Source organism: Thunnus thynnus, chromosome 7 (assembly GCF_963924715.1).
Source record: "Thunnus thynnus chromosome 7, fThuThy2.1, whole genome shotgun sequence".
NCBI classification, from domain to species: domain Eukaryota; kingdom Metazoa; phylum Chordata; class Actinopteri; order Scombriformes; family Scombridae; genus Thunnus; species Thunnus thynnus.
The window spans coordinates 14,473,110-14,483,626 of record NC_089523.1 but is presented as its reverse complement, the minus strand read 5'-3'; the positions used below and the strand labels follow the sequence as shown (position 1 = coordinate 14,483,626).

The window sequence follows — 10,517 nt, the reverse complement described above, 5'->3', positions numbered from 1 at the left end:
AAACACCGGCAGAGCGTGGCAGGCTCTCCATACTTTATACACTTCACTTAAAAAGGGATGTCAATGTCTGCTGTATAAACTGATATCTTTGTCTTCAGTGTTGCAAATGATGGATAAAAACCGACAAAAAGCACAGAGAAAAGATCACAGTTTTTATTAATATTTTGGGGGGAGAAAAAAAAAAAAAAAAAAAAGAGCCCAAGTACAACATTTTTATTCCGTTCATACAAAAACAATGGTACTACCTCACAAAACATCTGCACCTAGAATCTGAGAGAAAATTAAAAAGATGTACAAAGAAATAAAACAAAGAAAACAAAACAAAACAAAACCAAAAAAAAAAAAAAAAAAAAAAATTACATCTGACCACATGCCAACACTGCCAATCAGCCCCAAAGCCCCTCTCACAGTAGCTCAACACATCCCTCCCCCTCACTCGCAGATGGAAAGAGTAATAGCTGGGGATGCACGGGCTATGAAAAGGTACGCAAAAATCAGAATGTCTGATCTATATCCCCTTCCCCGACGGAGCCCCTCCCTCGCTGGCGAACTCAAGGGCTGGAACGGTGTCCGTCTCGACGATTAGTATGGTCGCTCTCGTCTGTCGTCTCTGCGGTCACCTCTGAAGAGGGAAAAAAAGAAAGAAAAAAAAGAAGATGAATCGTTAAGATCAACACCCACTTGTGTCATTAAAATAAGCCTCATCATCTGAACAAAGACGAGGGTGAAATATGGTGTTCATTTCTCCTCCGCTCACGCCATCCCGCTTTAGAAAAATCAGTAAATGAAAGCAGAACGTCCTTCCTTTAACAACCTCCTTGACTAAAGCCCCACTTCACCTTCAGTAAGTAGCAATAAATTAAAATGTGCAAATATCCAAGACCCTCAAGTTGCACAAAAATGTTAAGTGAAGGTTGTTGCATTCATATTCAGACACTAGACACATTTTATACATTGGCTTCTTTATAAGCAGGGAAAATGGCTAAAAAAAGCTCCTTGGCCAGAACTACTATCCTTTTAAAAAGAGCCTGGGAGCTAAAATCAAACTAAATATCTAATCTGGAATTTAGAGAGCATGGGGGGAAAAATAAAAATATTTGTGGGTGTACTTTAAACCAGAGCTGTGTCCCAATTACATATTACTTACCAAATGTATTCAGTACTACTATATAATATTTACAGGATTATGCAGTTACAATACCAGAAAAAAAAAAAAACACCTAATTATTTTACACTAATAAGAAATCATACATCTGTCATTGTAAACTTCAGGATGTCACTGCCAATTCTGTAGTTTTGAGTAAATCCTCTGTACCCTTTGTGTATTACATTGTGGAAGAATAATACGTGTAAGAGCAGATTTAAAAAATAATAATAATAATAATAATAATAATAATAATCTGATCAGCAGATCATTTTGTCACCTTTACAATATGAAAACACTAAACACAAACCCTGCTCAGTATTATTATGTAGTTTAGATCTAGGACCAAGTTACAAATTCAGACTCATTTCCGCCCTCTTCTGGTCACACAGCAAACTGCACCAGATCATACATTTGATCACATCTAGCAATTGACAATTATTTTAATTACCAATTAATCTGCAGGTTTTCTTCATTAATTATTTTAATATTCAGTTTACTTTCATATGTGACAAAAAAAATCTTCACACTGAAGAAGCTGGAAGCAGCAAACGTTTGGCATTCTTGCTTAGAAAAATGACAATTATTTGATTATCAAAATAGTTGTTGATGGACTAATCGATTGATACATGACTCCTTGCAGCTCTTGTGCCTTCAAGTAGTAAATGTATGCATGTAAAAGACAAAAGAATCTTTGTTTTTTAACCCACCTTCCTCCCATTTTGTAGCCTCCTCCAAATCCACCACCACCGCCGCCGCCTCCGTAGCCCCCACGGTCTCCACCACGGAAACCTCCACGACCTCGGAAGCCGCCACCTCTGTCACCTCCGTAACCACCTCTGCCTCCACGATCTGCAAACAATCATCACCGGTGTCAGTCATACAGGATTATGGAGGACACACTGGGGGATTCTGGCGACACAACTATCTTCAGTATTTGAACGAAGTATAAAGTACTCACCTCCACCTCCGTATCCTCCATCTCCTGGTTTAGGGGCTCCGCACTTGTTACACTCCTGCCGCCGTGCAAAGTTCATGTTGCCGCAAGAGCTGAGGACAGAATAGAGATGAGATGACCTTTTTATCCACACCTTTCAACTTCACAAATGTTTTGTCTTTCTATAAAATGTATATTTCTGGAGCCCCTTTCACACATGCTCTGCAATCCTGAAGTTATCCGGAGAAGCTGTGTGTGAGAACACAAATGTCTGAATCAGTCGAACTGGACGTTAAATGTACTTTACACTACCAGCTCCTTAGTACAAAGTCCGTGTAATGTTCGATTGAGCCCATGTGTGAATACAGCAGTGAATTCACATTGAGCGAGTGGGCGTGTTAATAACGTTTCCATCATGTGGCTGTTGAATTTGACCTGTAACAGATATTGTGTCTCCTGCAATTCGAAACCTGCAGTAGGCCAAATTGCAATTTCAATAAAAATTCGATTAATTGTTCGTCCCTCGACTAAACCAAACTGTGTATTTCCAGTAGGAGAGAATACGTCTTGACACTGTCAATCTCCTGTTGTGTGGTACATGTGTGAAAAGGTAACTCATGAGAGAAAACAGCTTTAGTTACATGAAACCTTCTCATACAAACCTGTTGGGACACGGCCAGTCTCCTCCCTTAATGTCAAAGTTAGGGCCTCCACCACCACGACCTCTGAAACCTGACAGACAATCAAAAAGCAGTTCAATTAAGAAGCTAGACAATTGAAAAAGGTTCGTTATTTGAGCCCTGAGCCAGCTCCCATCACCTCCTACCCACCTCCTCTCCCGCCTCTTCCACCTCCTCCTCTCTGTGTGAACTCAGCTCTGCGGGTGGCAAATGATACTTTGATGGATTTGCCCTGGAACTCCTTGCCTGAAATGAGAAGAGAGCATCAGTTTTAGGGATGCTGAATCAGTATAATTAGAGAATTTCAAAGCTTCAGGATAGCAATGCCATTACCATCAAACCAGTCGATAGCAGCTTTGGCAGACGGCGGGTCATCAAATGACACTGTAGCTTCTCCCTTCGGCCGACCGGTGACTTTGTCAGAGTAGATGTTGATCATTGGCTGGCCGGTCTTCTTGTTCACCTGAAAGCACAAAATGAAGACGTCTGATTCTCAGTGCTTACATTTATCATTTCTACACCAGTTTAGACCCAGATATCAGTTAACACAATCAATCTCTAAAGAACTGGTTCAAAGTTTAAAGAGTAACAAAACACAAAAAAGGAATTTTCTTTAAAAGATTTGAATGAAAACATCAGTGTGATTGCTCTGACAAATACTTCATTTCATGCATTCGCAAAAAGAAGAGATGGTCACACTTTTGCTGTTGAATCAAGCCTCGACAGTCATTAGGATGCATTATGGTGAAATCTAATCAATCTAGGAAAGGAAATTAGTGACAACATGCAAAGAGAATAATTTAATACCTTGATGATTCCAATTTGCTTGAAGAAATCGCCGACTTCCTGAACTGTGACATCTTCTCCCAGTCCCTGGACAAAAATGGTGTTGTTGTCAGAGTTGTCCTGCTCCCCAGCTGTGGAAGAGACCAAAATGGAGAGAAGACATCAGAAATGATCACATTTTATATAATAATTCTTGAGGAGATAGAACAGTGGAATTTACTAAATAAACCTGACCCCCCATCAGCCAAAGTATTGTCAGAGGGGCTTCAATAAATACATAATCAACTCAGACACTAAGTTTAACATCATAGACTTCACTTTAAAGAGACTATGACAATACCAAAAAAAAACAAAAAGATGTTGACTTGCTCCGGCCACTAAAAGGATAACCACACCCTGCTCTGATTACAGCAGCTATGGACAGATTTTAAATTATGACTGACTAATCAGTGCAACCCTAATTAACTGGTTGTAACTGGGTGTCTTGGGGACGTTCTTTACCTGGTTCATCCCTTGAGCCGTAGTCTCGAGAGCCTGTAAAACAGAGGAGAGGATGGAAGAGAACACTTGAGCAAGAAATCTTTAATCATCTGTACTGTTCCATACAAATTATTAACTTCATCCCTACTAGTGCATAATGATAAAGAAAATTAAACAAAGTCCATGTTTACAGCTCGCTCTCTGACAGGTGTTTTCATACCGTTGCATCACATACCAACACCTTTGCACAAGAACACAATTGTTCTGTTTTTTGACCACCACCAAAATGTCTCCAGTTTTAGAAAGTTTTCCTTCTTCGTCCTGGGAACACCTCTGTCATTTACAATCAACTCTCACCTTCATGCAACAATACCATTATTTTACAACTCAGGCTCCATGTTTTTCTTTCTTTACCATATCTGAAGACATTTATGAGAAATCCTGCTAAGAACACTAGGTGGAGTCCCTTGGGATCTGGACATGAAAATGGTGGCATTCACTGAGTTTTTTTTTTTTTTTTTTTTTTTTTTTTTTAAATCCCCCTCTTTTTTCCTTTTCTGCTAACTCAAGTTCTTTCCTCCCCCACCGACACAGTTCTGATGCTCGTCACTTACCACCGTAATTTTTGAAGCCACCACGGTCACCACCTCTGCAGAGGAAAAATTGGAGATATGATGGCTTTTCCTTTGTCCCAACTGAGAGCTCAAAGCTCCCCTACATCCCCATCAGTATGCACTTCTGCCAGGGTGTGCGACTACGGTGGAAATGTCTCACACGAGGAATGTGTTAGTCTTTGACATTAGAGATCAGTGGACAGATAACTAGGCAGCTCTGACTGAACAATCAGGCAGACGAGTGTAAACAGTTATCACAAGTCACTGGGTCACCAGTTAGAAGTTCACCGAATTTAATTGATTTGATTTTTTTTTTTTTTTAAATTTTAAATAAAACATGACCAGATTGGATACCAAGAGCTGGAAAACCAGCTGAATTTGTTTGTTTTTTTTTTAACATGATGGGCCAAATTGGTGTGAAGGGGTATAGCAACTGATGAGCAATCTTCCACTGAGTGCGTATATGAGATCTTTTAACTGAGGTCCATGTTATAGTTCAATCACTCTGAACACCTGTAGTATAAAATGTAGATCCATGTTAACACAACACACATGTTCGCCATTGTCAAATATACAACACTTGAATGAAACCTGTTGAATGTGAAGCAGTTGCAGATGTGGCTCCAGGTGTAACGGCAGCATTTCGATGGAGTTTCCATTGTTCAAAAACTATAGTGTGATCCTCGGAGCACAAGGACAGACCAAAAATAAGCTTCTGGTAATTGACAAAGTATGGCTGCTGGAGATTAATTTTGATTAAAAAGTTAACAGTACAACAAAAATCCTGACTGTTTGGATCAAGGGTCAAATTACCAAATGTGATGAAAAGCTGCATTACTTGGCTTTCACTGATCTTAAAGATACATGAATAAAGAAGACAAAACAACTGTTTCCAGTTATGTAAAATTCACAATGTAAACTAGGAGACAAGACAATGTAGAGCTTTCAAATTGTAGCAAAAGCCAAAAGTCCAAAAAGTGAAACTAATTTCAAATGCACTTTTTGGCTCACCTCAGAAACTGATGGTCAACTGATCCAATAACTAACCTCAAAAATGTTCAAGAGCTAATTTTGTAGTCCTTACAAAAAGGGAAAGAGTCCAATTTACAGCAGTGCAAAAGGTGGTTTATAATAGTACGCATCTTAATGTGGTGAACAAGTTTTCCATGTGTAAAGAAAGCACATTTATGCATTTTAATCAGCTACAGCACTGTTCTTATTCACAGAAGCAGCCGTTTATGTTGAGCTCCTAATGTTCAATATATTTTTTAAAACTACTTCATTTCTGATGTAAACGGCCTCTGAAACTGACACAAGAGATGTCCCTTAAGGCCAATTCATACTTTCAGCGCCCACATGGCTGCAAGGGTCTGAGTGACATAAATGTTACCATCTGCCTGTGTCCGTGTAGCCCTGAATTTGTGACCATGTGGAGTGTACGCATAGCAAGCGCGTCAACTGTGCATATGCTAGAAAAGCAAACAAATCACTGTCTTGTCTACTGTATGTATGTACTGAGTTTCTGTTCATTAAGCTGTCACTTTTCTAGTTGTTCAGCAACATACAGGAACTCCTCATCTGCATTCAGACTGAAAACAGCGCCATGTAAAACACCACAAGGGGCTGTGTTGGTGTGGGCGTGTTGTTTAAAGTGCTGGTGAGACAACGAAATACAATCCAGCAAGTCCGGTTTAAAGCCTGATTAGAAAAACACTGCACGGCGGTTTGTATTACTAACAGACTGGATTTCACAACTCTGGAAAAATATCACACTGCAACCCTGTTTACAAGCGGGCACATGTGGAACATGTCTGTGTTCGTGGACCTCCGAAAAAAAGTATCAATGGAACTGTGTGTGCGTCCGCAAGACCACAGTCGTCCACAGACACAAAAAGCATGAATTGGCCTTTACTGGTCGGAGAATGGACAAAACCAGCCCTTTGTCTGGCATGATGTCGTTCGGCTGGGTCACTTAGTGCCAATGAAACTCCTGCTTTAAGCAGACGTGTTGTGTCGCCATTTCTTACTTAATACCCCAATGATGACGAGCAGATCCTCAGTGGTCAAACAAGCTAATCTCTGACTGTTATTCACCACTTATGGAGTGTGAAGTGAGTTTCATTTTAAGATGGATGTTGAATTAACACCAGCATGTCTCTTATCTGTTAAACTTCAGAGGAATCAGATTTTTGGAGGGAAAAAAAAAAAAAAAAAAAAAAAAGGCTGAGGTTCAGGTATCTGGAGCACAATGCAGAGAGGTGGTGAATATTACCTATGTGATATGTGACAACTTTACATGAATCAGGTTTTGAAAAATATATACCAGAGTTAGGTGATCTGGAGCACAAAGCAGATGGGTGGATAATATTATCTATGTTGATGGTTTATAGTTGATGAGTGATGATGTGTTGAGTGACAACAAGTCATGTCTCATATTTTACAGTGAATAAAAGTACCTTGGGGGCAGTGGCACTGTGCAACTTACCCCATACCAGGAGGTCCACCTCTTCCGCCACGGTCGTATCCACTGCGCTCATATCCACCACTGCGGTCATAACCGCCACGGTCATAGCCACCACGGCCTCTGCCTCTGTAGCCACCTCCTTCTGAACGGTCTCCTTGGTCACGTCCATACCTCCCACCCTGACCACCACTTTCACCTGGTGCAAAAAAAGATGTTTTTAATTTTTTCCCATGAGGACTGGGACATCTCATCTTACAGAACACAGATAGTTGATTTTCTTTCAAGACCCAGTTCTTCCTACCTTCACTCCATCTTCCATAGCTGCTGCCGCCACCACCACCTCCTCCTCCTCCTCCCTGGCCGCTGTAAGATCCTTGTTGTCCATAGCTGTCTCCTCCTTGGCCCTGACCACCACCACCACCACTACCACCATAGGATCCTTGTCCCTGATTACCACCATAGGACCCTTGCTGCCCATAGGACCCTGATCCTTGTCCATATGATGATGATGATGACGACGACGATGACTTGTCACCATACCTTCAAGTGGTTTCAGTAAAATATTTACAGTTAACACGACAGAGGACCCAAATGGTAAAATAAACAGGTTGTGTCTCATGTCACTATTCATGTTCAGAGGCAAACAATGTAAATAGAAATCATGCTCACAAGAAGGGTGAAGTTGTAATATCAGTAGTCTTACCCAGATGACTCCTGTCCATAACTTCCATAGCTCTGTTGCTGACCGTAGCCTCCCTGAGACTGGCTGTAGCCGTCTGTCAAGACAGAAGGATTCACAAAATTCAGAAACATCCCATTTCTTACTATACAGACAAAACAATCTAATGTTTACTTAATTTTAGTCAAGAGTTTGACAGTAGACACAAGAGGTCCTTAAACTGGTATATCAATGACATGTGAAGGAAATATAGAAAATAAGTTTAAATAACTCCCATATTCTGGTGTGATCTGTTAATGCCTCAATCATAAATATCTAAGAATATATCTAACACACATGTCTGAACCCCCTTGAGGTAATCTAACAACAAAGTTGGTCTACTGAAGGTTAGGTTTTGGGTGGGAATTTTAATAAATACGGAGGCATCAGTGCAGTAGTTAATCTAGCCTTTATTGTTTGCAATTTATACCTTGTGTCACAGCCGGCTGACCATAATTACCGTAGCTCTGCCCCCCATAAGAGCCACTGCCATTTCCTTGTCCATAACCCTGCGAACCAGAAAAAACAGTCAGTATTCGAGAGGCAACAACAGGAAATATAATACTTACAATTAACTAACCAATTTAGGAAGGGTCTTACCTGTCCACTCTGCTGACCAGCATATGATCCATAGCTACAATTATAAAAAGCAGTTAACTTTAAATTCATTCAGAACCTCCACACAGTGTGATGTTTTTAGCTTTAAATGGGTAAACACACATACACAGTACCAGTCAAAAGTTTAGACACACCTTCGCATTCACATGAATGAAAAAGTGTTTCCAAACCTTTGGCTGATATATACAGATATACATTACATATATATATAAAAAATACGTTATATTAATCAGAGTTGACGTTATGCGTTGAATGTTATCCTCGTTACCTTTGTGAGCCACCATGCTGGCCGTAGCCTGAATCTGAAAGTGAGATAAAACAATGATTTAACGTTTGAAAAAAAAGGTTAAACAAAAGAACTTCAACCTGCGTACTAGAGAAGATGGTTACTAAATCAGCTAACGGTGTACGACTGGTCTGAAGGCTGTTGAAAGTAGGACAGCTACACGCTAGCAGGCCCCTCACCACGCCAATGTGATGAAAATGGCGGTCAATTTGGTCTGGGCTTCGGCTAAATCTTGAAACGACACAACCATATCATCGTTTTTTTATGCTGCCATATCAACGCACACAGTTGGCTTTGAGAAAAACGGCCTAAATGCAAATATTGACGATTTATCTTGAAGATACATCTGCTCCGGCATGTTCCCCGTTCAGAGGGAGAAACAATAGCGGTAGCGGTATAAACAAAGACGCCCGACAAGGCCCGACCCTGCGCCGCTGGTAACTCTTTTAATGAACTACGCAGTAACTGCGGGGTAAAAAACATAGCTGAAGTGTGATTAAGAAATAAACTCCGCACTGTAAGCTTACTAAACCACCCCCCAAATAAAGCTAACTTTATTCTGCTGATGCTAGTTGTCAAATCCGTGAAATAGACGGAGCCCTAGCCCTGGCCTCGCGGTTGGGAGCTAATGCTAACTTGGCTCCAGCATATTCGACCCACTTTACGTTACTCATTCACAAACAAAGCAAGTAAAACTGACACATAAATACAGGAAATATAGACTTACCAGTGGCCATTCTGTGCAGGTATATATACTTGTTTTAAAAATCACTGATGTCTGTTTCTTCTGATTAGCTGATTAAAAAAAACCCGGTTTAAATCTACGCAGCGCTGCAGAACAGAAGTGAACTAAACGACCAGGAACAGCGCCGGGCTTTCTTCCTCTTCTTCTTCGCGTTTATTGGCGGATTGCAACACCAGCTTATATGTGCATACCGCCACCTACCATACCGGGGTATATTTAACGGGTTCCAGTTTACAATAGCCTACTCAAAACAAAAAACTATACTATATATAAATGGCTGTAACCAACTTTTTTATGACTTTCCTCCACATCTTTTATATGCATCACAGTCAGCTTTATCCAACTTCCATATTGATGTATCTCTATTCTAATCTTGATTACTATTGGATAGTGATCAGTGCCTACTGTTGACAGGTTTAAAACTTCCCAAGTACTAATACCTGCAATTACAGTGGATGTGAGTGTCAGATCTATTCTGTATACTATTATGTCTTGTACCTTTTCCATCATTAATACACACTATATAATAATAATAATATCTTTATTTATATAGCATCTTTAAAAACAGAGTTTACAAAGTGCTTTGACAGACAAAGCAAAGACAGTACAATACAAAAGCAAAGACACGGCACAGAAAGCAATAACAAGTCCAACAATAAGAAGAGAACAGCAGAAGACAATGAAATACAATAGGGAGATGATAAAAAGATTAAAAGATGATCGAAAGACAACATTACATAAAAGCAAGTCTGTAGAAATGGGTTTTAAGAGGTGATTTTTAAAAAGTTACTGATTTTGCTAACCTTATCTCCTTGGGCAGGCTGTTCCTAAACCCTTATAATCTATGTACTCCTCTATTACAGATCCATTTGCATCCGTATTAAAATCCCCAACCATACTACTTCCCCTTGTGTCGGCCCACTTGCAGCATTCAATATGTCAGAGCTCAGTCTATTACAAGGGTTACAGTAATTGACTATCACTAAGCTACTCTTTCCTCTCAATACTTAAATTATAATTGAGTCTTGTTCTTTTCCTATATTAA

At 40.0% G+C, this 10,517-nt stretch overlaps 1 protein-coding gene across 1 annotated transcript; it reads right to left on the bottom strand.

Annotated features, from left to right (window-relative positions):
* Positions 1-139: 139 nt before the first annotated feature.
* On the bottom strand, positions 140-9,613 carry taf15 (TAF15 RNA polymerase II, TATA box binding protein (TBP)-associated factor). The gene is made up of 16 exons (XM_067594517.1): positions 9,455-9,613; positions 8,710-8,743; positions 8,424-8,457; positions 8,254-8,332; positions 7,809-7,881; positions 7,407-7,645; positions 7,127-7,301; positions 4,642-4,676; positions 4,049-4,081; positions 3,569-3,678; positions 3,095-3,224; positions 2,912-3,007; positions 2,744-2,813; positions 2,106-2,194; positions 1,855-1,996; positions 140-622 (listed from the first exon to the last, which is right to left on the bottom strand). Exons 1-16 carry the CDS (start codon positions 9,462-9,464, stop codon positions 583-585), a joined length of 1,389 nt encoding a protein of 462 aa, XP_067450618.1. The 5' UTR covers positions 9,465-9,613; the 3' UTR covers positions 140-582.
* Between the last annotated feature and the right edge of the window lie 904 nt (positions 9,614-10,517).